At 46.9% G+C, this 25,988-nt stretch overlaps 1 protein-coding gene and 1 long non-coding RNA gene across 6 annotated transcripts in view; both read right to left on the minus strand.

The window, feature by feature from the left end:
- Positions 1 to 15,177, minus strand: part of LOC126526909 (leukotriene A-4 hydrolase) — a 167,836-nt gene extending 152,659 nt beyond the window's left edge. The window contains exons 1-7 of one of the 3 annotated variants that reach the window (XM_072284399.1): positions 14,885 to 15,177; positions 14,677 to 14,828; positions 13,129 to 13,234; positions 12,997 to 13,065; positions 12,807 to 12,908; positions 12,656 to 12,708; positions 12,516 to 12,588 (exon numbers count right to left, since the gene is read on the minus strand). In XM_072284399.1, the coding sequence (XP_072140500.1) occupies positions 12,516 to 12,588; positions 12,656 to 12,708; positions 12,807 to 12,908; positions 12,997 to 13,065; positions 13,129 to 13,234; positions 14,677 to 14,828; positions 14,885 to 15,052 (723 nt within the window). In that variant the 5' untranslated portion in view covers positions 15,053 to 15,177. The other 2 variants (XM_072284400.1, XM_072284401.1) reach the window with 2 other exon arrangements.
- Positions 15,178 to 18,129: 2,952 nt separating this feature from the next.
- On the minus strand, positions 18,130 to 21,804 carry LOC140213273 (uncharacterized). 3 transcript variants are annotated; one of them, XR_011890235.1, is made up of 5 exons: positions 20,476 to 21,804; positions 20,110 to 20,339; positions 19,880 to 19,985; positions 19,162 to 19,321; positions 18,130 to 18,344 (listed from the first exon to the last, which is right to left on the minus strand). It is a non-coding gene; the product is annotated as an uncharacterized lncRNA (long non-coding RNA). The 3 variants fall into 3 exon arrangements; XR_011890233.1 differs by having other exon boundaries at positions 20,110 to 21,804; XR_011890234.1 differs by having other exon boundaries at positions 19,880 to 20,036; positions 20,110 to 21,804.
- Positions 21,805 to 25,988: the final 4,184 nt, after the last annotated feature.

The raw sequence follows: 25,988 nt of genomic DNA on the forward strand, positions 1-25,988 counted from the left end.
TCGGGTGTGCTTACCTCGTCCCCTCTCAACGCGGACGGGCACCGTGGGTGCGACGTCATCCCCTTCCCTTCTCAAGGTCATGGCTTCGGGTGTGCTTACCTCGTCCCCTCTCAACGTGGACGGGCACCTTGGGTGCGACGTCATCCCCTTCCCTTCTCAAGGTCGTGGCTTCGGGTGTGCTTGCCTCGTCCCCTCACTCTGCCCCTGCGCCAGAGCCCACAAGCACCGGAGAGGTCATTCACTCTTCCGCTCCCCTCAGATTCGTCGAAAAGAGAATCGACTTCTCCTACCCGTGCCTGGTATTGCAGGAGGAGGGGCCTTCTCTCTGTGCCTGTCACGTGTCACCAACGCAAGCAAGATCCCGCCCACATGATTGTAAGAGAGCCTATTTAAGGGGCTCCGAAATGTACTTGTGAGATATAGACTTCATAGACTTCATGCCATGTACTTCATACTTGTTACTTCATTCTCTTCCTATTTTCTTTCAACTACCATGGAATAAAACAGTGCAAGTTTCGCACTAGCAAAACGTCGTCTCGCCCTTGCTCGGTCGCCATGGTCTACCGGAGGCCTGCAGCTCGCCGACAACACCACGCTACCCAATAAGGAATGTCGGTAGAGCTTCGTGAGACAGGTCGCTTGCAGTGGGATCGCCTACCGATGCAACAAACTGGTTTCTAATGGAGGGATCGCCCAGAGGGGCACAACAAACCAGTGGCAAGCGGTAGGATCACCCTGAGGTGCAACAAACTGGCTGGCAGCGATTGGGATACGGAATCCTGGAGACCCCAACTTGGACGACAACTACTAGAGCGTAGCCTCTTCGTCCTGGCAACAACGTTCGGAAAGAAGGTGTCTGGATCATGACTGCATATGGTGAGTGCACGGCTTTTCTTCACTGAGATATCACTTGGCTTTTATGTAAATTTTGGAAAATACATAGCAGTGATTTTTTTAAAAAGACGTTGACGGAAGTTTGAGTACGTCAAGGTTGTATAGAGTGAAGGTTTAGCAGCACTAAGGGCAGCCATGAACTTGAAGGCAATAAAGAAGCCGGAATTGTTGAGCTTGGCCAAAGAGTTGGGCCTCCAAATTGCCGAAACAAAGAGAAAGCCGGAGATCATTGAGGCGATCGAAGCAACCGGGGCAGACGACGAGGAACTGACGGAATGCTTAGAGGGCATTAAAGAAAGAGAGAAAGAGCGTAAGCGCCTTGAGGAAAAAGAAGAAGAAGAACGTAGGCAAAAGTACGAGAAAGAGTTAACGGCATTGGACAAAGAGCTACAATATTGGCAGCAGTTAAACGAACAAAGACCACGCCTGTCTGAAAATTCTGTAGCCAGTACAGAGCAAAAGAATGAGAATGTATCTAGCAGACTTTCGCCAAAAGCCGACGAGAAAAGTATTGCCTGTGAGATTAATGGCCCAGGCATACTCGAACGGAAAGGGCTAGCTGCTAATGATGTCTTAGTGACAACAGAGGCCTTTAAAGGCCAGAGTGAGAGCGACGAGGTGCCGTGCCAACAGAGAACTGTAGAGACAGCTAGGCCAGCTGCGGACGAATTGGCACAGTTACCGCGCGTGTGCGTCGCATCTCAAGGTAGCAAGGTCGTTAGCGAGGTACAGAATACTGCGGACTTGACAGGCACGAGCACCCATGTCGAGTCAGACCTGCGTACCGAAGTGAGGTGCCAGCTGGACGATGCAGTTGACAGTAGTTCTCGGTATGGCGAGCTCCGTAGCTCACTAGAGAACAACTGCATGGTTCAGGGATCGGTGCGGCTCTCCGCCAGTCTTGGTAGCCTAGAGATGGATGATTTAATTAGGAGTCATTCGGACTGTGCGTGTGAGACAGCGCTCGAGACCGACGGGCTGTGTGTCGATGCACAGCGTGAGCTGGACAATGCAGTAGAGGGCAGTTCGCAAGAGTGCGAGTTGCATAGCTCGAGTAAAGCCTGCTGCATTGAGCCAGAGTCGGTTAAGCTGTCCGCCAGTCGAGGCAAGGATAGAGTCGATTTAAATGATAATCACTCAGACTGTGCGGTCAAGAGACCGACCCGGCCCTATGAGATGTGTAACGGCCAGCACGAGGCGCCAGAAGGCGACATGAAGGAGCATTCAAACAGAAAGCGCCGCAGAAAGAAGCGCCGTAAGGATCGGAATGCGGTGACTAAAGTAACGAAGCCAAAAGGCGACATGAAGAAGCATTCAAAGAGAAAGCGCCGCAGAAAGAAGCGCCGTAAGGATCGGAAGGCGGTGGCTAAAGCAGCAAAGCCAGAAGGCGACATGAAGGAGACTTCAAAGAGAAAGCGCTGCAGAAAGAAGCGCCGTAAGGATCAGAATGCGATGGCTAAAGTAGCGAAGCCAAAGACGGCGTGAAAAGGCAGGGCGCAGCGAAAAGAAAGGTGCGGTCGTCACGGACGATGTTGACGCATCAAACACGTTCGAGCCACCGGTCAAAAGGGGACCGAGAAGCCTGTTCTGCACGGACGCGGAAAAAGGGCACGAGGCAGTTAAATTTCTCGTTGTTCCGTCGTTCTTTTCAAAGCTCAGCGTGCAGTACTAAGAAGCGCAAGGTGGCAAGACGAGATCAGGTGGGGAGTAACAACGCGGTCAATCGAGGTCATGCTGAAAGCGAGGCGCGAGGACGCAAATTGGCAGGGGACTCTAACGTCTTGGGGGAGCTGATAGTGAGTCAGCCCTTTTGTTGTTTCTCCGTAGCCAGAGTAGCTTTCGGTCCACGACCCCCTCGGGTACGGCTCAAAGTATGAGTCAGTCAAAAACGTTCGAAACGGGAGACCAAGGAAGCTTCCGTAGAAAGGAAGTGTTTTGTTTTATTTTTGAACATTTGGAAATTTTCGCGAATTAAGACTAAAGTGTCTTTCAATATGTAAGGTATGAGCTCTGTTTGTGTTTTGTTAGAGCAGCTCGAGATTTGAAAGAGGCGGTTTTTGTAAACATGTAGTATCGCGAGGTGTTCATTAATAAGTAGATAGGCTTTCAATTTTTGTGTGTAAGTAACCTGAGTGTCAAGGTTATCGTTGAAAAGCCTATGGTAACGCGTGTGTGTGTGTAGTTAACCTTCTTCTCTTTATGCGTTTTTATTGTCGAAGGTTAACCGCGTAAGTTTTCAGTGAGTGCATGATTTGCACCGAGAAGCGTTTTTAGTTCCTTTAGCGTCTGTCCTGTGTGGACGGAAGGAAGCAGAATCATGACTGGGTTGCTCGTGTGTGTTGAGGGCAGCCGTGTTCTGACTTCTCTAGTGAGCGTGCGTAGAACGAGTTTTTAGCAGACGTAATTTGTTAAGGGTTCTGCGGAGTGCGTAAGTTACGCAAGTTTAGTTGCTCATTTAAGCTACGTGTCCTGTAGGGACTAAAGGAAGAAACGCGAGTAGGCGTAATGAAAGGTTTGCCTGCGACGCAAGTACGCGTTCTTAATAGTGACCACAAGGCTAGCGCGCTTGTGATTACGTACTTGTAAAGATGGCCAGACTGTTCAGTGGCACCAATATGTGCGATACATACGCCACTGCGATAGGTTGGGAACATGCGGTTCGTGTAGTTTGGGCGGTGCAGAAGCTAGATTGCTTTATCGCTAAGAGAAGAGTCAGCTTAACGGCAATGCCGACGGTTTAAGTCGTTGCCCCTAGAGTATCGAAAGCCTCATGCTCATCCGTGTTTCCGTGGCATTTTTTTCGTGCATTCATATGTTTTCCGAAGTTAAGCCGATTGTTAGCAGATTTTAATGACCACGTCCTAACGCTTTCAAGAAATAGCTGTTTTTAGAGTTGAAAGGGGGGAGGACGCGCGTAGGAAATGGGAAAGGTAGCGGGTTTTCTTTTTTTGATAAGAGCCGAGTGTGTCTTGGGGGAGAGTGGCCTTGTGCTCGCTGCTTTGTGGTTGTGGGTCCGGCACTGTTCTGTGGTGATTGCTTGCCCACGCAGGAGACGAAAAAAGGCAAATCCAACTTCACCGGACCGGACTCAGGAGAAATGTCACAAGAGCGCCACGTGGACGGCTGACTACTCCCCGGAATCTACCTGCTACGAACGAAGGGTTTGTGACCTCTACGGAGAATCCTGAACCGAAACGCCGATCCCTCGTACAGCAGCTGCTGGCCCCTACACGTCGGGATCTTCCTCCCCCGCCGGAGAGTCTGTTAGGTATGGCCGGACACCATGGGCCATACCTCATCCCCCTCACCTTCTCATGGTCGTGGCATCGGGTGTGCTTACCTCGTCCCCTCTCAACGTGGACGGGCACCGTGGGTGCGACGTCATCCCCTTCCCTTCTCAAGGTCGTGGCTTCGAGTGTGCTTACCTCGTCCCCTCTCAACGTGGACGGGCACCGTGGGTGCGACGTCATCCCCTTCCCTTCTCAAGGTCGTGGCTTCGGGTGTGCTTGCCTCGTCCCCTCACTCTGCCCCTGCGCCGGAGCCCACAAGCACCGGAGAGGTCATTCACTCTTCCGCTCCCCTCAGATTCGTCGAAAAGAGAATCGACTTCTCCTACCCGTGCCTGGTATTGCAGGAGGAGAGGCCTTCTCTCTGTGCCTGTCACGTGTCATCAACGCAAGCAAGATCCCGCCCACATGATTGTAAGAGAGCCTATTTAAGGGGCTCCGAAATGTACTTGTGAGATATAGACTTCATAGACTTCATGCCATGTACTTCATACTTGTTACTTCATTCTCTTCTTATTTTCTTTCAACTACCATGGAATAAAACAGTGCAAGTTTCGCACTAGCAAAACGTCGTCTCGCCCTTGCTCGGTCGCCATGGTCTACCGGAGGCCTGCAGCTCGCCGACAACGCCACGCTACCCAATAAGGAATGTCGGTAGAGCTTCGTGAGACAGGTCGCTTGCAGTGGGATCGCCTACCGATGCAACAAACTGGTTTCTAACGGAGGGATCGCCCAGAGGGGCACAACAAACCAGTGGCAAGCGGTAGGATCACCCTGAGGTGCAACACCACTAACTTATGCAAGGGATTCAGGTGCCTAATTGACTCTTTACATTTGGAACCCACCATGGTGGTTCAAGAGCTAAGGCAATCTGCTGCTGAGAATGAGGTCGCCATGGCAGCTGCATTTTGATGGGACAAAACTCAATAACATTTGTGTACTTAGATTTAGGTGCGCATTAGACAGTTATAGCTTAGTGTAATAGCAGGCTTAGCGGAACAGCGGGTTCGAAATATGCATGCACAGAACGCTAAACGACCCATAGTATTAAGCATACATTGTTATGATTGGCCAGTGGGGGCAGCGACCTTTGAACCTCTCCTGCTTTCCCAAGACGAATTGCTTCAGCTTTGTGAAGTTAACAATACTTCCCACCAGCATCGCCCAGACGGCGACAATGCCTGACATAGACTGTGACATGCAAACAGAGGAACTTTGTTTGTGACAACCACCACCCTCCATGGAAGCGGTAAGCATCGCAAAGGTCAGTCTCCTGACCCTGACAAGCTGACTGTTACGGAGAGCCCACTAACTTATGCAAGGGATTCAGGTGCCTAATTGACTCTTTACATTTGGAACCCACCATGGTGGCTCAAGAGCTAAGGCAATCTGCTGCTGAGAATGAGGTCGCCATGGCAGCTGCATTTTGATGGGACAAAACTCAATAACATTTGTGTACTTAGATTTAGGTGCGCATTAGACAGTTATAGCTTAGTGTAATAGCAGGCTTAGCGGAACAGCGGTTCGAAATATGCATGCACAGAACGCTAAACGACCCATAGTATTAAGCATACATTGTTATGATTGGCCAGTGGGGGCAGCGACCTTTGAACCTCTCCTGCTTTCCCAAGACGAATTGCTTCAGCTTTGTGAAGTTAACAATACTTCCCACCAGCATCGCCCAGACGGCGACAATGCCTGACATAGACTGTGACATGCAAACAGAGGAACTTTGTTTGTGACAACCACCACCCTCCATGGAAGCGGTAAGCATCGCAAAGGTCAGTCTCCTGACCCTGACAAGCTGACTGTTACGGAGAGCCCACTAACTTATGCAAGGGATTCAGGTGCCTAATTGACTCTTTACATTTGGAACCCACCATGGTGGCTCAAGAGCTAAGGCAATCTGCTGCTGAGAATGAGGTCGCCATGGCAGCTGCATTTTGATGGGACAAAACTCAATAACATTTGTGTACTTAGATTTAGGTGCGCATTAGACAGTTATAGCTTAGTGTAATAGCGGGCTTAGCGGAACAGCGGGTTCGAAATATGCATGCACAGAACGCTAAACGACCCATAGTATTAAGCATACATTGTTACGATTGGCCAGTGGGGGCAGCGACCTTTGAACCTCTCCTGCTTTCCCAAGACGAATTGCTTCAGCTTTGTGAAGTTAATACTTCCCACCAGCATCGCCCAGACGGCGACAATGCCTGACATAGACTGTGACATGCAAACAGAGGAACTTTGTTTGTGACAACCACCACCCTCCATGGAAGCGGTAACCATCGCAAAGGTTAGTCTCCTGACCCTGACAAGCTGACTGTCACAGAGAGCCCACTAACTTATGCAAGGGACCAATGTCAAGGGCTTCCGTGAGAAGTGCGTCAGCTTCAGGTTCTCAAATTGCCACGTGACTGCCTCGTATGTGGGGGTGATTGCGCAACATTGTAGGTGAAGTCCGGCAGAACGGTGCGACGTCATAGGTGGGATTTTGCAAACGATTCGACAATTACAATCGGCTGAGACACAGTCATCAGATTCCCTAGCCTAGTCACCTAGGGAAGACAACTGTTTTAGAACCAGACACCTTTAGTGCCGTGAACTGTCCTGGCATGTCCTGAGGTGCTCTTCCTGAAAGATGTAGTCTGCTCTGACATGTAGCTCATACTACCATAACGATGTACTGCACTGTTTGCTCCAGCCTGTATGAGTATCCCTTGTTCTGTAAGCAAGTCTGTCTCTCCTATTTCATAAACCAACTGTTCCATTTCCCTATCCACTAAAGAAGCAATTCTTGCCAAGGCTCGGACAACAGTGTAGGTCCGCTTAGCCTCCACGTGACACCCTGGTAGAATCCTACAACACGCTATTTTGAAGATTTAATGTTACAGTCCACGTGTGGTTACCGTAGTTTACGTAAAAAATGGCAGCGGTCCCAGCTGCCCACTATAAACTGAATTTGGCATGACTTTTGCAGAATTCACTTCGTTCGTAGCAAATGACTGTGTAAACGGCTTTCGCTTAGTCTCAGGCCGCTTCGATGATGGAGTATTATGGATAACCTTGTGGAATTTTCGAGATCACTTCTCATTTTGAACGCGCCTAAGTCTAACGAGATAAACCTCCGAGATGGCAGTGTCACCTGTTGGTGAAGTCTGGAGATTGACACGACGGCATGTAGGCTCTGAGTTCAGAAGGCCTCATATGGTTGATAGTTTGTACTGGTTGGTCTGATTTCACCGCGGATCAAAAGACATGGTAAGTACAAATACTACGCGTTTCTAAATTTCATTGTGCTGCCTCTCACACTTTTCGTATGCACACACAAAGCTTGGCAGATAGATAGAATCACTTAGGTGCACTATGTATGCAAAATTCAAAGCATAATGGAAAAGCGCCTGCACGTAAACCACGCTATCACCCTATACTAACACTCGCTTCTCGCAAAGCTCGTTTGTGGAACGGTAATGCTATTTCTCTTAACCCCTCTATTACACTAACATTAATCTAAAACTGCCTATTAAAGAACTATAGGTAGTCCAAATTAAAAAACCTCCACATATCATCAATGTCGCTTTGGGATGTTATATCCCATAAGCCATGTCACTTTGGGATGTTACATCCCATAAGCCAATCAGTCTCTTTGCCAAAACATATTGTCACGGAGCCACGAGAGGGACAAAGACAATGATCACCAACAAGACGAAAGAGATGACGTAGTGGGGGCTAACCTAACGTTCGGCCATACTGGTTGTACCGGCCATATCTTCTGCAGAGTGAACACGGTCCCATTTAACCTTATATCTCTGCCCGTTTCATTTCTGGTGGAGGTGTGGGGTGTTGCACAAGACGCAACTCCGCAGTGGGCTTGTCCTCGGCCGTCCAACCATGCTGACAGACGACCCGGCCGCTGGGTTAAGCCCAGCGTCAGGACCCGGCATGCCCAGGCCGTCAGCATCCGCGACACCACAACCGTCAGTTGTCTTGACCCATCCGTGCGATCCTGGCACCTTCTCTGGTAACGACACCGACAAAGTTGACATCGAAGAATGGCTTGGCATATACGAACGCGTCGCTGCACACAACTGATGGGGCCTGACAGTGATGCTCGCAAATCTTCTCTTCTACCTCCAGGGACCAACACACAATTGGTATGACACACACGAAGAAGAATTGACCAGCTGGGACGTATGCAAGCAAAAACTTCGCGACCTCTTCGGCAAACTCACAAGTGCATCACTGTGATAGACCTATCCTGTCGGGCTCGGACAGCTACCGAGTCGTACGTTGCGTACATCCTTGATGTCCTAGCTCTTTGCCGCCACGTCGATGCCAGTATGCCAGAGGCTGACAAAGTGAGGCACATACTGAAAGGCATCGCCAATGATGCGTTTAACTTGCTCATTTTTAAAGACTGCTCGATGGTAGACAAGATTATCTGTGAGTGCAGACGTTTCGTAGACGCAAAGAGCCATCGCATTGCCGGACAGTTTGTGCGGCTTCCCAACACAGCCGCTATGTCGTCGTGCGAAGATGCTCATTCGGCTTTTCAATCGTCCACTACAGATAGTGTTGTCCGAATTGTGCAGCATGAAATCGAGGCTGCATCACCATCTTCTTCCATGCGCCCTTCTGAGGATAAGCAAGTGACAATCTCCCTCATCCACGCAGTTGTCCGTGAAGAACTGGCCAACGCAGGAATTCAGCCCGTGTGCTCCATCACACGCCCTCCGGTTAGCCCTGCCCCTCTTCATTACCTCCACCGATGTTTTGACGCTATCGAGATCCGGCCCAATGGCAAACACCAGACGACAAGCCCATATGCTTCCGTTGTAGTGGCGTGGGGCACATTTCTTGCTATTGTCGTTATCGTCAGCCTTCATTTTAACGCTTCACGTTCTCCTACCACCACAATGACAACCAGCGCCAACTCCTGATATGTTGGGTCATTTGGAGCATTTCATGCTCCAAATGACCCAACATACCATGACTGCAGCCCCTCTGCGTCCCTCAGACACTCGAGCCGTCCGCAGTCACCGTACGATCATCGGTCCCGCTCGTCTCTGCCACCTTTTTCATCGCCTCACCCTTCTGTACACTTATACCCGGAAAACTAACGGATGTAGTCTCTTTACCTTGCCAACAGGTCAGAACCTAATTGCTGTGGAAGTTGATGCCCCACCTGTCCCTGCCCTGATCCACACCGGCACACATATCTCAGTCATGAGCGCTGATCTCCGGAAGTGGCTCAAGAAAGTGCTCACTCCTGCCGAGTCCCACGCCGTAGGAGTCGCTTTTGGGGGAACTCTTGTTGTGCTGGAAATGTGTGCCGTTCATGTCAGCATCGCCGGTCGCCACACATATGTATTGTTCCATGTACTTGACCACTGCCCCCACGACGTGATCTTTGGCCTTGATTTTTTATCTGCCCATTCAGTTATAATTGACTGCTCGGCTGGTGTAGTCAAACTTGACTTCCCTGATGTTACCGACCTTATCGACACCGTACCGATCCAGCTCTGTTGTGCTGACTTTGTTTGTCTATCTCCGCAGGTGCTGACCTGTATCACTGCTGTGCTCAACACCTCTGTACCGGATGGTGATTATGTTGTCCTTCTCAGTGTCAGTGTCTTAATTTCGCACGGTGTATCGTTTCCTCACACCGTAGTGGCCGTATCGGCTAACAAAACTTATTTTATGCTCCTGAATTTTAGCTTCTGACCTCAGGTACTCCCCAAAGGGATCTCTCTCGCCCCACTGTCGCCATCGCACGAGTACGACCTTTCTTCCCTCTCGCCTCTTCCGTCTTCCTCCAACTCTTCCACCGCCTGCAATTCTCATTCTGCCACGTCGCCCCCAGCGCACAACAACAACAACATTACCAAGATGGTAGCCCTGGACCTTACCCCTACACAAGCCTACGATCTTTGCCATCTGCTCATATATTATTCCGACATTTTTTACCTTGACGGTTGGCCTTTGGAACAAACCTCCCTAGTTCAACATCGCATATATACCCGCGATGCACCAACTATTCACAGACGGTGCCATCGTGTCACACCCCGAGCGCCGAGTGCTACAACAGAAGGTTGATAAGATGCTTATGAAGGGCATTATAGAACCATCATCGAACCCATGGGCTTCTCCTGTTGTTGTCTTGGTAAAGAAGGACAACACCTGGCGATTCTGCATAGATTACCGCCATTTAAACAAAATAACAATAAAGGATGTCTATCCAGTGCCACGCATAGACGACGCATTGGATTGCCTACACGGTGCGACATATTTTTCATCGATAGACCTATGCTCCGGTTACTGGCAGATTGCCGTCGATGACATGGACTGTGAGAAGACCGCATTTGTTACATCACATGGCCTTTACCAGTTTTGAGTCATGCCATTCGGCTTGTGCAATGCTCCAGACACCTTCGAGCGTATGATGGACACGCTTTTACACAGCTTTAAGTGGTCTATATGCCTTTGTTACCTCGATGACGTTATTGTGTTCTCGTCGACCTTCGCGACACACCTGGAACGCCTTTCATCTATTCTTTCAGTCTTCCGTGCTGCTGGGCTATAATTAAATTCTTCAAAGTGCCACTTTGGTCGCCGCCAATATTACTATTCTCAGTCATCTCATCAACACATCTGGCGTCCGCCCCGATTCCGCAAAAGTTCGTGCTGTTCTCGATTTTCCTGTGCCGACCTGTGCCGACCTGAGCCAAAGACGTCCGCAGCTTTGTAGGCTCATGCTCTTATTTCTGTCGATTTGTCAGAAATTTTGTGTACATTGCACGGCCTCTGACTGAACTTCTGAAGGAAGGTGCCCCCTTTTTATGCGGTCCTGACCACGCTGCTGCCTTCCAACGCCTTATCAACCGGCTCACAACTCCGCCAATTCTTGCTCACTTCGACCCATCTGGCCCAGCAGAGGTCCGTACAGATGCTAGTGGTTATGGAAATGGCGCGGTTTTAGCTCAGTGTCAACGTGGGCGTGACAAAGATTGCATACGCATGTCGCCTGCCTTCACACGCTGAACGCAATTACTACATTACAGAGCGCCAGTGCCTCGCACTCGCATGGGCAGTGAGCAAATTTTGGCCGTACTTTTACGGTCGACCTTTCACTGTTACCACGGACCATCACTCGCTTCTCGCAAAGCTCGTAATGTGTTCTTCACACCTCCACTCTCAAAAATACTTCCAACTGCAAAAGCACCCTCCTCTATATAACATTTAATTGGGAAAATATCCGGCCACTTGAGAAACTGGCCTGCTATAAATATGTTGGCGCCAGTACATTACCATGTACTGGCGCCATGAGCAGATGCCCAGTCATCTATGTTGCAACAGTTCTCTCTAACACACTTCATGCATATTAATAAATATTGTAGCATACGTTCAATCAGAATTTTCTTAAAATGTACAAATTGGAAATCTTGTACTTTGATTAATAATTCTGATTTTGAGGCGTGTTTCTAGTGTGAACCATTTATGATACCATATTTCTGTGCGTATAAGGCACAACAAAAATGAAAAGAAAAATAACAGTAAAGTGGGTTTGCGAGGTACTATGCGAATTTCGCCGAGTGTGGCTTCACGACAGTGCGCATCGCGCTGCCGTGAAGCCACACCTGTGTGCCAGGTTCTCTGCTATTTAGTTACGTTATCTCCTAGGGAACCCCACCCTCTCCCCACCCTTGCGTGTTGAAGCTCCCCTCTCCTCTCCATGGTCACCCATTCTTTATGAGCATGTGTTGGTGGGCTAGTTGGTTAAGCATGACTACAAAGACGGCGCCGAATACAACAACACACGAAGAAGGGGACACGAGCGCCTACGTGCTTGTCTCGTGTCCCCTTCTTCGTGTGTTGTTGTATTCGGCGCCGTCTTTGTAATCATTCTTCATGGTTCACCATTTTCACCACCTTTATGGATCACCACCTTTATGGATCACCAATTATATGCATGGATGTTTTTTTCTTTCCGAGCTACTGTAATTGGGTATGTGGGTTGTACGCAGTGATGGATTATAAGCGGAAAAATACGGTCCTGAAAATGAAGAAGTTAATGCACAAATTAGGTATGTAAAGCAAGACAAATGGCACTCCAAAAGTAGTGTTTAGAGATCAAACCACACTCTGGCCTCAACTTGAATGAATATCTGATGCGACCCATGGGTCCCATTATTAACATCATTTTTAATACTAATTTTCTTTTCAACAGTGAACTTCATTCAATAAGGCTACATGAAAAGCTTTCACACCTGGTTCCTCTTTTGGCAAGACGGAGAAAATTACCGAAAAGGGTTCAAGGATATATTGTATTCTCACATCTGCGAAGTCAATGACGGCCAAGTTTAGCTGCTCCTTCTCAGCGAAGACAGCACACCTCGGGCCTATTTTTCTGTGAAGGCAATGAAATAATTTTCGGTGATTGTCCTTTTTTTTTTAAGCACACAGCTTTCATTCACCTGCTTTCAATGGCACCAACAGCGATGGCTATAAGATAGGATGGCACTGGAACCTGCGTGCAAGCAAGGTCAAAGATTCCAAGGTACATTCAAGGGTTGGAAATCATCTGTAATGGACCAGACTCAATTCAGGGCAAGATTGTAAACATGCCTCTTGTGCGAACTTTGTCACCCTCGTTGCACCATCCCCACACTCATCACACCCCTGACGAATTGCACTCATCAGGACTGTCAGTTCTTTTGGTGCTCGAACCTTTAAAAACACAAAAATGTTACACAATATAACGAAAACCAAATGTCAGCTTTCTGCAAATCCTTCTAAGCTACTTCAGCAAACTCACCAAAGCACTGTAAGGCATCTTTACAGTTGGTGTATCCTGGCAAGGCAACATTGATCTAGCATGGATAGGCTGCAATAAAGAATATAATATGAGGGCCATTCTTGAAAGTCTCCTTTCACTGTGTTAACATGCCTCACAGTGACTGTACAGGTACGGATACAGTTTCCCTGCAGTCTGTTGAGCCGTCAGCCACTGCAGGGCACTTGAAGATGATGAGGTTTCATACTCCACACAAATTCTGCATATTTGTCCCAAGTTGACAAGAGTAAAAGCACACCAACAACATGGTAAAGCAGTCAAAAGAAAGCTTGCAAAACAAAATAAAGCACCATTACCTACCAAAAGACAGTAGATAATCTGCTCTCCTGATAAAATCTTAATAAAATCTGTTGCTGAAAAACTTCTAAAAGACTTGGGTAAAAAAAGAAAAAGAACAGCAGAAAAAGGAACAGAACACAACTGTGATTCCTTACATACACAAAATTATCATGGCCTTAAGATCAGGAAATAGCATGGTGGAAGCATTTTTTTTAGATCCTTTACCTATGAAAGGCACATGCAACAAAGTGAATGGCCCCACAGAAGAACCAGCGAATATTTGCAGAATGAGGTGCATCAATAGGACTGCAGAAAGCACAGCTAACATTGTGTATAGGATCCCCTTCATGTGCAGGAAATCATAGGTAAGGCAGAGTTCATGGTGCATCATTATCAGACTAAGAAAGCCCATATGTATGACATGACTGCCCTGATCACTAATAAATTTGGCGGCACACTGTGTGTGTTGCAGCTGAGCTCTACCTTTGAAAAAGGACTATAGTCTCACTATTCAATTTGTATTCGATTTGGTGTCAAAAATCATTATTCACACGCTTCTAGTTGAGACAACAGGATAAATCTTGGAAGCTTACTCATGCTAAGTAAGCTGAAAAATGACTTGCAGAAACCATGTGAGAGCACCTTCCCAAAGCACTTCCATTCACTGCCAAAAGCTAGATAAATCAGTGTCCTAGATAAACCAAAGTGTATTGATTTTATCACCTTTTATCACACTGCATGCAAATTTTATTCCCCAGTATGACAGGTTTTGTCTTATATGTTTGACGTATACTCATGAATAACAAAACAATTGACAAGAGCAGTCAATTATACAGACCTTCTTAATGCCCTCGAACGATTCGCAGATTCTCAGTCTTTCGTGTTCACGCATCAGTAGCCCATTCCCTTAAATACCCTCACAGTGCGCAAGGACGTTTGGCACCGACGATTGGCACAGACAAGTCAATTAGCAGGTACACATTTGCAGTTCAAGAAATTAAGGCTTCTATACAGACAATTTCAAAGATCAACTTGTGTATCAATAGTCAGTGCAAATTTGCAGTTATCAAAGAAATTAAGGACACAAGGAAACAAGCGTTAGCGTTGCATCTTTCTTTGCTATATTTGCTCACGCTTCTTGCGCTGTTCTCTTCCTTCCGTGAAAATAAGCAACGTCGCGCGTTTTCTTAAATTTAGGCTTGACATTTCTCACTACCGTTCAAGTCTCAGCTGATGTGGACAGTCACAATGCGGTCAGGAGCAACTTCATTACTTTCCTTCGCTTAAAAGTCAAATAACCAATTGCTGCTACTACTGATGCTTGAAATCAGATTCTACCAGCAGCGTTGCTTGGCTACTCACTTGGCACTGTTGTCGCGAGCAAAATCTGGCCCCAATTGAATTTCTAGTTTGGAGCCCAAGATGGGGTCAGCTTCAGCCAGGGTGAAATTGAGCTCCTTACTCATTTGACGTTGTTGAACACGTTTCACTATTAGGTCTTGTGTGTCCAAAACCTGCGTGACAGCGTGTTTATATGCTTGAGGTACGACCCGTATGCTAATCCACTCACCAGAACGCTGCACTCATCTGATCGTTTCTCACACGTTATGTCAACAAAACCGGCAATTACTTTACGCCGGAAATCTATCTCAATCTCTAGGTGAATGTGGGTGACCAAGCACTGGTCTGGCCTCGCATACGAGTGTGGGTCATTAGTTGTCTTTCCAAAGTTGGCCATGTTGAGTTTCGGAGCTTGCGATCCTCACAATGCGCCCATGCGCCCACGACCAATGCCACGACCACCGAGTCACCGAGTCAACACTAATGTCAAATAGAGTTTCTCAACTTCCTGAGACTACTTCAGTTTCACAGCTCCGCTCGGGAGGTGGCCGAAGTGGCGGTCACGCGAACTAGTAGCGCTGCGATCGCGTCTTTCGTCACTTCTACCACTTCTGGTTTAGCTTCTGCTTTCATTTCGGTGGTGCTGCTTCGTCTGTCGCTACCACGGTGTAAGAATAGGCACCGTGGTCGCTACTGTGGTCATGTCGTTGGCGTCGTGTGATGTGCGGACCAATTGCAATGGACAAGAACGGCACCGAGAGCGGCGCTGCTGCGCCGCCGTTGAGAGCGCCGCATGCGAAGCAGAATTCTATTCGCGGTTGGTACCCCTCTCCCATCTCTCGTTCGCGCCGCCTTGATTGCCTGCTGCACTACGCGTGTTTGGGCACGTCTCGTGCCGCGCGCGGTGTGTGCCTACATGTGTGCGCGTGGACATCTCCTTCGAAGGGCGGTGTACAGTCTGTTTCGCATTTAGGGGAAAACTCGGAGCGCATTGTATCGCGATGCGGCGAGCGCTTGAGTCAGGTGGCGGCAGCAGCTGGCGCAGGTGCTCGATGGGCAGGATCTTGAACGGCGTCGTCTGCTACGGTGGCGCGCGCTGGCCGCATGTTCGGGAAACGTTCTACTGTCAGTTGCAGGGCGCCGATCTCATCGTTACTACGCGAAATGAGCCGGTATTCTTTACTAAGCGTTGTGCGACGCCCACTCATACGCCTCCAAGGTAAGTTCATCGCTGCAGGGCAGTCATAGACGACGTACTCATTCCATACATTCTTGACGGCCCGTTTCTGGAAGGCGACTATATATTCTAACGCGATAGGTCGCCGATCCACACTGCTCGTGTTGTGCAACAACTGCTAGAAGAGCGCGCAGTCACTCTCTTTGAGTGGCCGCCTCAAGCCCCGGGCGCCAACGTCATTTAAAATGTCTGGGGCTCGTTGAAAGCAGGTCGTGGTTGAAAGTATCGCTGGCGCACCATCCCCTCTATTGGTCGCCCGAGGATAGGCTTCGATCCACCATCGTCAGGGACTGAGACGTGCTGCGAATGAACACATCCCTGATCAAGTCATTCTGCACTTCACTGCATGCCTTCCAGGATGAGCGCTGTCATCGCTGCCGCTGGGGACATGACGAGATACTAACTGAAGTTCCGAGCTTGACGTGTCCAATTCCCCGCCGGCGGGCAGAGTCTGTCTGGTGTAGCGAATGATTGTCGAGAAAAATCATTTCCAGCTCATTGTCTGAACCTAAAACGTTCATTTAATCGTATCCGTTTGTTTCATCGTGTTCAACTCCCATAGTTATCATTGTTGAGTGCTTTGTTTTCCTTTCGAGTCAAACAAAGACTGAACACGTTGCGCGCACATCTTGGTGCGTCTTGTCGCTGCTTATTACGGTAGCACACACAGTCAAGAAATATACGTGCACTGCCCCTGACAGTAGCACGCTTCCCAACAATGCGGCCAGCGCGCGCCGCCGTAGCAGACGACGCAGATCACGACTCCGCCCCTCGAGCGTCTGCGCCTGCTCGAGCTGCTGCCACCGCACGACTCCATTGCTTGCCGCATCGCGATGCAATACGTTCCAAGTTTTCCCCTAAGTGTGAAACAGACTGTAAACGCTTCTATTTGCCTTTCAGAAGATCGGCACGCTTCACGATTATTTTTATGGCTGCAATGCGGTGAAAGGGCAGCGTCTGCTTAACCATGTAAGTGACGCTGAGCAGGTGATTGGAAACGACATCGTATGTACCTCCGGAAAAATCGTCAGCACATACGATGCGGCACATACATACGGCACATATATACGAGCTAAAAAAGTCATTTTTGCAGTTTCTCACAATATGTTTGCTACAAATCCGTGTTGTCTCTGATGGCGACAACGGACTTCCATCGACACTGTGCGGAAATAAAGAAAATATATCGCTGCATAGCACAAGTACGACATGCGCACACAACTTTAACTAGTGCGTCCCCTACAATATGGAATAGAGGCAGCAATGTAGACAGCTTGGCCATTTTTTAACAGTGCTCAAGAGACGGAAGTTGAAAGTATTAGTAATCATTCCTGCTTCAGCAATGCCGGCGCGACCAAGACGCGGGCGTGTATCGTCTAGTAACTCGATCGATCGGTGCAGTGGTGAAGCGGGAATGAACTCCGGTCATGTTCAATGCATCGTGCACATATTCAATTTCTCGGTACGCATGAACTTCGGCCACTGCTAGCGCATACAAGAGAAGTGGTTTCAATTCTTGGGCAGCGCACACATAAACGAAGCACGAGAAAGAAGACAGGACAAGCGCTCGTCGAACAACTTAAAGTTTTTATATGAATAAAAGGATTATGTACCGAGTAATTATTAAATTCATGTGGGTTACATATAAAAACCGTCATACACTCAGGAGTGATCAATGAACGAGCTCGCTTCGTTTTTCAGTTGTTTACTTCGCTCGGCGCACCGCAGTAATCCATCCCAAGCAACAAAAAGACCGTGGCAAAAAGTCGGCCCGACGTCTCCGGCCGACTGCAAAACGGTTGGCCCGACCTCGGCAACCGAGGGCGGCCCAGCTTTGGGGATTGACATTGGCCTAACGTCGGCCGATCGTCGGCAATCGATGTAGGCCCGACCACTGTGGCCGACTTGGCCGACGGCGTCCCATACGAGGGCCTACCAAGGCTTTAGGTACGTAGTCAGTCGGCCAGCCGTAGGGCCATTCTATTTGGCCAACGCAGCCGAGCGCATGCCACACGCGGGCCAGCCATGGCCCTGACGACAATAATGGTCGGCATTGCACCGGCCCGGTGCTGAAAGCCGACGTTGCTTTTGAAGCCCCGAATAATCGTAGCTTTTGCATCATGCATTTACAACAGCATGCGCATCATGCATCATGCTTGTGTGGTGGCCGGCATAGAAGTACCACACGAAAGCGAACGCTTTTTTGTACTTTTCATGCCACATAAATGCCAGGCAAAAGATTCTGATACAGGTCTTTATTTCTTGTAATTGTATATGTACACCGACACGTTCACAAGTTTCAAACACTAGTTCATATTTGGTGGGCTTGAAGCAGGGTCACGGCGCCTTCTTTCATTCCGGCCTCCATCCCTGTCAGCTGCTCCAACCAACCAGCGTTTTGCGACTCCAGCCACTAATGCTAGTGAAGCGTCAGGGAACGTGCTCCTCACAGATGCTGCAAAAAAGCGGCACATATAAGAAAGCTGCCCCCGCTTTATAGTTCAGTTGGTGAGTCGCATTCCATTTGAAGAAGTGAAACAATCAAAAAGATCATAAGTCAGATATTCACGAAACATTAAAGAAACGACAACAAAGCAATATTAGGGACGTGCAAATCAGTATCGAAGCTGTCGGGAAGAGTGGCTGGACGACACAAATCGTGTAAGTACCGGATAGTTGGTAATTTATATGTCGTTAGCAATAGGGGGAACTGAACACGGAACCATAGCAAAACACGCATACACAGTGGGTACTGTGTCTATAGGTAGCGCGGCTATTTACACCACGATAGGTCTTGTTGCTTCCCGTGAGCACTGTATGAAACAGCCGAGTTGAAACGCTGAGACAAAGAACGCGCCGGAGCCCGGAGCGCGCCAAGCGGCACAAGGAGGTGAATAGGTAAATGTCTGGAGAGGCAAGAGGGGAAGCTTATGGCATGATACATATACTTGCTGACATGATGGCAACGATGATAGGTCTATGTTTTGCAGAAAACAGTTAGCATACATGGGTTAAAGCAGAAACAGCATATACAGCATATATTATATGGTGAAGCAAAATAAACTCCTCAAAAGCAGTGGCAAAATATGGACGCCGCAAGTAGAACTCACTTATTACGGCATTATTTTATTAAAGAAAATGCTAATACTGGACGCAGCAAGATGCAATAAGCAGCAGCTTGTTTGAATGAAGAAAAAAAAAACTAAGCATGCAGTTGGTACCGATGTTCGCAACGTGCACTAGAAAGCTGATTGTTATGCCATATTTCTTACTTATATTCGTGATGGCCATGAGCTTGACGAAGGCGTGCTTCCTCCCCTGCGACCCTTTCCAGCTGAACTGCAGTGCAGCTTCATTTGTAAGTATGCCCTGCAGAATAGTGCTCACGGCACGACCGGTGTCCGTTCCTCCGTATCAGGAAAAAAAGTTCACCTGCACGAACCAGCGCACGTAGAGTTAAACCAGACATCCAAATACGTGGTTATCGTGGTCTGTAAAAAATAATGGCCAGAATAAGAAACGCTCTCGTTTTAAATGTTTTAACCACATAAAACAAATATATCTAGAAACAACGTTCTATGACAGAATGGCATATGGCTGCGGTATTGTGTGAATGACAAAATGAAAATCATCCAAATATTAAACATGAATACATAGTTTCTCTAAAAAGAAAACACAGCATGTCATTCACCATCTGTTCCATGCGGGAATCTGAAGCTAAATATTCCTCTAAGATACGCTTTAGAGCCGCCCAAGGAAACATGAGGACAGGAAGGATAGGTTTACCGACTTTGGTCGGAATATCAGTGAAAAAAAAAAACCATCCAGGCAGCGCGATAAATGAATACAACACATAGTTGCACAAATAAAATAGCACGCAGACTGCCACGAGACAAATGTATAGGTATACATAACGTCGAGACCGTGGTGACAAAGTATTACACGTAAACTACGAAAATGCAACAAAAGAAAAATTGAGGAAGAACTTACATATGGGCTATCCGCAGGGTTTCACATACGTGTCTTCTTGTCTGATGTTCCTAGATCTACTCTAGTCCACATGCGGTGAAGCGCGCCACACACAATCCATTCTTACCTGCAATGCACCAGACGTATATCATACAGGTATTTACAGTTGTTTTTTCATCTGTGGGAAGGAACGAAAGCAACTTCTAATTAATTATGACTTTTCCGCAATAATAACCAGACAAGCGTCTTACCCAATTTCTTCCCGAATGGTGATAACAGTTCCGAGCGTAGCAGGTCATTCGCACACTGTGCTTCAATTTAAGCGGTGTCGTTCCAGTGTTTCCTAGAGAAAAATTAACGAGAATACAAGACGAAAAAATAATATTAGAAATATATACATGAAAGTACGTCTGACATTTCCCTGTCCCAACTCTCGAACGCTTGATCCGTTCTCATGTAAAGCCTCTTTTCTTTTTTCTTCCTGTCAGAAAAAATAAGCCCGAAAGACAAGGAGTTTATCATACGTTGCAAAACCATTTACACAATACAAAGCGACCTTTGTTCACTTGAAAAAGACAGTCATGCATTACACAACGTGAAATTAAAATGCCACTTACGAGTACGCATATCTTGAACGGCGAGATACGGCGGCTCCACTGCATGTAAAGGGCTTGCGCTGTTCTTGTCCATGTCACTTTTGTGTAGCTTGCGTTTATATGCGCCGTCCATGATAACAGAAATGCACCAACTAGTCTACCATGAGACGCGGAACGAGCTGGCATCCAGAGCTAGCATTTGGCGGCAACTCACGCACCCGCGCCATTTGGCGGGAACTCGCCTGCGCCCCTGCAAGCAAGCGGCGTTGGCCTGACGAAGAAAAAATAGACAGCAAGGAAAGTCCCGTTTCGCTTTCTCGCCCCGTCCTCGCTGGTGGGAGCTGATGCTGACAGAGAGAATCGCCCGTCCCTGCTTTCCAAGAACCTCTTCATTCCTTCTGGGAGAGGGAGAGGCGACAGCCCAAGACGACCTCGGTTCCCCACACTTTTCCTTTTTTTTCGTTTTTCAGGCGCTTCCTGTGAGCGCGTTGCCGTTTCCTTTTGGTGTGTGTGCTGTGCACGTGCGTGCGTGCGTGTGTGTAATGAAAATCTGCGTTCTATATTTTGCAGGGATTGGTAGCGCTATACGAATATGTATATACCTTATGTGAACAATAATTTTGACCTCTTCAACGTGTCGAACAGTACTTTGGGTGCTATGTACGTTAGCATGTAGGTTCTGTTTTCTTGTTTGGGAGTATTGTACAAATATCGTATAATCTTGATTGGTTTCCTTTTGTACTTGCTCAGTATTGTATACCTGTTATTACCGGGTGCAATTGTCTTTGTTTTAAAAGTGTCGCTGTAAAGGCTCTGCCAAGCGAAAGGGGGCTGCGGTTTTGTCAATCTGTATCTGACAGCTTTTTCTGCGCCTCTGCTGTCTGTACCTTTACAAGGCAGAAATAAATAATTTGAATTTTAATAAGTATTTATCGTCAAAGCATCACGTCTATATGTGCACGAAGTTCGATAGGTGCATGCATGCATACACAGTCAATACGCTTTCCAGAGAGCTTTGCACGAAAATGGTAGATATGCTTCACAGGAGACGGCGCTTGAAAAAACACTCATGATATACCATGAATTTATTAATTCTTAACTGCTTGATTGTTGAACGTCATTAGTTAATTGAGCGAAAACTGGAAGAATTTGATCTAACTCTAGTTCTTCCCAATCAAATCCACGTCGACAGCAGAAATGCTCTATTTTATGATTTACATTGATTGGCATGCAGCCTTAATTATTCTTAGACGAATCGACAATAGCTAGAAAAATTGCAGATTTTGACATCTCTTCACAATTCGCCTTCGTATAATCGCTTCTTTCACCCTCCCCAGTGAAAACATTCAACTGAAATATTTCCTAGAACTGTACAGTCCATGAGTCGCCTGCGCTTAGTTCGTTTGACGATTTTTTCTGTGCTGCGACAGGGCCGTTTACAATTAACGCGCCGTTCGCGAACAATTTTGCTTGACTCTTTCTGCAGTTCAGATGACTATTACGAGAACTGTCTAATGCAATATCCACTTGATTAAATTTTGTTCCCCGTTAAACAGTTATTTTCTCGATAGTTTAACTACAAAAGAAGAAAGCAATAATGAACGACACAATAGCGTTGCAAACATATCCGTTTTTGAAGTATTGAAATCTTGTGCTTTTTGGTAAAGCAAATGTAATACTTACGCGATATGTCTTCTTCTTGTGACTTGCACACTGGTCTCCACGTACTCTTGCTCTCATAATAGTGGTCGTTGCATGCGCACCCGCATATATGGCGAAAATAAATTTGATTCTGATTTCATTATTCGCTCTAATTACTAGAGTTCTATCAGTCCAGAACAAAACACAGAACCATCCTTTAGCCGGAAGGTGATCTAACTGCCAGATGAACTGTCACTGACGTCTGTATGTGATGGTTGCTGTTTTTCCCCGTGTGATGAACCGCCGTCATCGCTTTTGTATAGCTGGTATATACTCCGTCATTATATATATTCGTCCTTCAACATTTGTTACGCAAAAGCAACAACAACAAAAAATTGCTGCCTCTCACTTCTTCAAAGGACTGCGCAGCCTGTCGGAACGCACTGGCGCGTGTGAACGCATGGCCTGAAGGTTCAATTTCAAAGTGTTGTTCAATTGCTGCCTGAACCACTCGTGAAGACCTTTCGTGCCCCGTTACTTTATTATGCTAGCTTTTCTTGTGACCGATGACAAGACATTAAATTTGGCGGCCTCTGCAAGACTAAGCTGCATCAACACAGCTTCTTAAATATACGAATTGGCTCAGCGGCTGTCGGACAGTGTGCATGGTCCCTTGTGGCACGTCACTAAAAAACCAATTAAACGCTTAGCGTATATGCACAAAATGATGCGACCACTAATATAACATGAGAGGGGACTTTCGGTCTCACAAAAAAAAAAACGATATATATATATATATATATATATATATATATATTACACGAAGTGCGCATGCGCACAAGCATGATGCATGATGCATGCGCATCATGCATCATGCTTGTGTGGTGGCCGGCATAGAAGTACCACACGAAAGCGAACGCTTTTTTGTACTTTTCATGCCACATAAATGCCAGGCAAAAGATTCTGATACAGGTCTTTATTTCTTGTAATTGTATATGTACACCGACACGTTCACAAGTTTCAAACACTAGTTCATATTTGGTGGGCTTGAAGCAGGGTCACGGCGCCTTCTTGATACCTGATAATATTTTTTTCACTGGCCTCTTTCTATAAGAAGGACGAACATTCTAGGCAGCGAAAAAAGTATGAGACATATTTCATCCTGGGGTAAATCTTTTATTCATAATATTCATTCCCAGAAAATATGATACAATGAAACGTTGATGCTTAAAAGCAAAACTTAAAGCGTTTTCAGATCACTGAGAAAGCGTAAGTCTTTATACGAGTTTGGTTTAAATGCGCAACGCAGTAAACAAATCCTTTAATGTAGTTTGCACCCATGATATTTCTTTGCTTGTTCTTGGCTTCAAGTTGGTTGCACTAAAATTGGCCATATGCCGCCGGATATGTTACATATTGCATACCATTAAGGCATATGCACATCACTAGTGCCTTTTCTAGGGATGTGTCATCGCTCATCTCAGCGTTTTCCTCCTGACGGCCGCATATGAGGAGCCTTGTTTCCCCCCAGACACTGCATGACCTTATAAGGTCGCTTAGCGCTATCTGAAAAAAAAAAAATCTTTATACGCAAAGTATAATACTTTAGAGATGAAAATATGTTTCCTTTAGGCTAAATGTGTTTAAACTAGTACCTCTTGCTTTTTCACTGCTTTAACATTGATTGCACTTCTGAGATTTCTCCTACTGACTGCTCTTAAAATGTTGCGGTCCGGAAGTTTTTAGAATTTGGGGATATGGGAAAAATGGTCAAATCACCGCATTAATGAGAGCATGCATTGCAAGCCTGCTTCTGAAGCGACGAATGAAGGCTCAGAAAATTTCAGTATTTTTGATAAGATCAGAAGGAACATTTTCAATTTTGTTCCTTTTTATCAATCCTACTTTCAAACATTTATTTGCTTTCAAATGGGACCTGAAAAACAAAATAACGATGTGCAAAACGTAATTAGGTGAGTCACATAGCTGCAACTGATATTACTCCATTATACTCTTGATAAAAATAAAGTTTAAAAGTTCGAACATAAGTGGCAACGCTTTTGATAGAAGCTTTCATTATAGAAGCAAAAATGAGCTATAAAAACGCAGTTACGCTTAATTCTAAACCCAATGGAGATGGAAATTCTGACAAGAATGGCATTCTACGTGAACTTATCACACGTGAACTTTCACTGTAGACATAGACATGTTTGCAGCTGGAAATCAAGAGCTGCAACGGGCAGAGTACATTCGTGTTCATCGAACACAGTCACACTTCCTCTTTTTAAAGCTAAAAATGTAAAATATGCAGAGCTGCACAAGATAGATATCCTAATGCAGAGTGCAATTGAGGTTACAAATTAAGTAGCGCGTGTGGTTGCAACCTCGCATGCAGCGCTTCGGAGATGCAGGTTACTGTCAGTCGACAAATAGCTCACAAAATTATGAATTTTCACATTATAGGCCGCAGTATACTATGAGCGGCATACGCGGCAACTACACGGCATACACGGCACACCACATCGATGCGTCACTAACAGAGTTCTAAACCGTGAGAAGAAGCACAGTGCAAAATGCAGTGACAACTCCAAGCTCGCCACCCTTGCCCGAGGCGAAATGGCAGCGGGCACAGAGAGAACGGTGAGTTGGCGAAGATAAATTAAAAACAATAGAAATGGTGTGAATTTGATACTTCAGCGCAATTAGCTGAACAATTCAGAAAAATCCAACAGCCCGGTGTTAAAACTTGTTAAACAAGCACGATGATGACTGCTATCTATTTCGATCAACGCTACTGCTCGCTTTTCAATAAATTCACCATTACGGCAAATTTTGCACCACACATCATACAAGCACATACCGGAAATCATGACCAATTGGCAGTCAGCCGCTATTTAACAAAAGCGAACCATGAGTATTGTTCTTACCTGTACATTTAGATCGTCCATGAATAGCAGGTGAGGGACCGCTACATATATCCATTATCCATATGGCGCTGGAGCCGTCAGACCGCGGTGGATTCTCTCTCGTAAACTCTCGTAAACTCGGCACAGTGCACAATGTCTGCAGACACCACCGGCGCTGTACGCCATGAAGGTCTGTAGAAGTGAGCGTGGCGATACTATGGCGATACACACCAACTCTGACAATTAGACCGGAAGCTCTGCGCTGCAATGAACGAACGTCGCTCGTGGCAGTCCGCCGGAAAATCCACACGAAAAATGGCCGGGTGCAGTCTTCAAAACACCACGGTCTCCTTCAGCCCCCCCCCCCCCCCCCCCCCCTCCCAAGAAAAGTTTCGCATTCACCGCAGGGCAGTGAGAAGACACACAGCGTTGTTTTCCCTCGCCCACGCTCCGCGCAGATCCCGTGATATAAAACGGATCCGCTATTCGGATTTTTTATATGGGTGATGGAAAGTTCCCACGCGAGCGCTCTGCGGGATGTTAAGCGTGTAATTTGCGTTTCTCACGCGTACGCGGCTCGCTCACGCTCGCACAAGACAGAACCATGGCAGGCAGTCTTGTCCTCATGCTTACACAAAGGAATGTCACGCTTATTTTCGGTCACGGGTGCCTGAAACGTCATCCGCGCCTCACTTACATGCGCGTCACGCTAAAACTCACAGTTTAGCGTGAGATTAAGCGTGGATTTTTTTTTTGTGTATACTGAGGTATTTGTGTTCTTTTACTCGAGGTATTTCCTGGCCCTGTATTGATACTGTCTGTTCACTGTTTTCATTGAGTACTGTTTACCATAAAAGCTGATTTCCTAACACTAAATTTCAAATGTTAAATTCTCACCTTCATGTGCACATATATTCTCCAGGCGTTGCATAACACTCCGCTTGTTAGCTAGCAACACAATGTCGTCCGCATAAAACGAACCTGGAA

This window comes from Dermacentor andersoni, chromosome 9, assembly GCF_023375885.2.
Source record: "Dermacentor andersoni chromosome 9, qqDerAnde1_hic_scaffold, whole genome shotgun sequence".
Lineage (NCBI taxonomy): Eukaryota > Metazoa > Arthropoda > Arachnida > Ixodida > Ixodidae > Dermacentor > Dermacentor andersoni.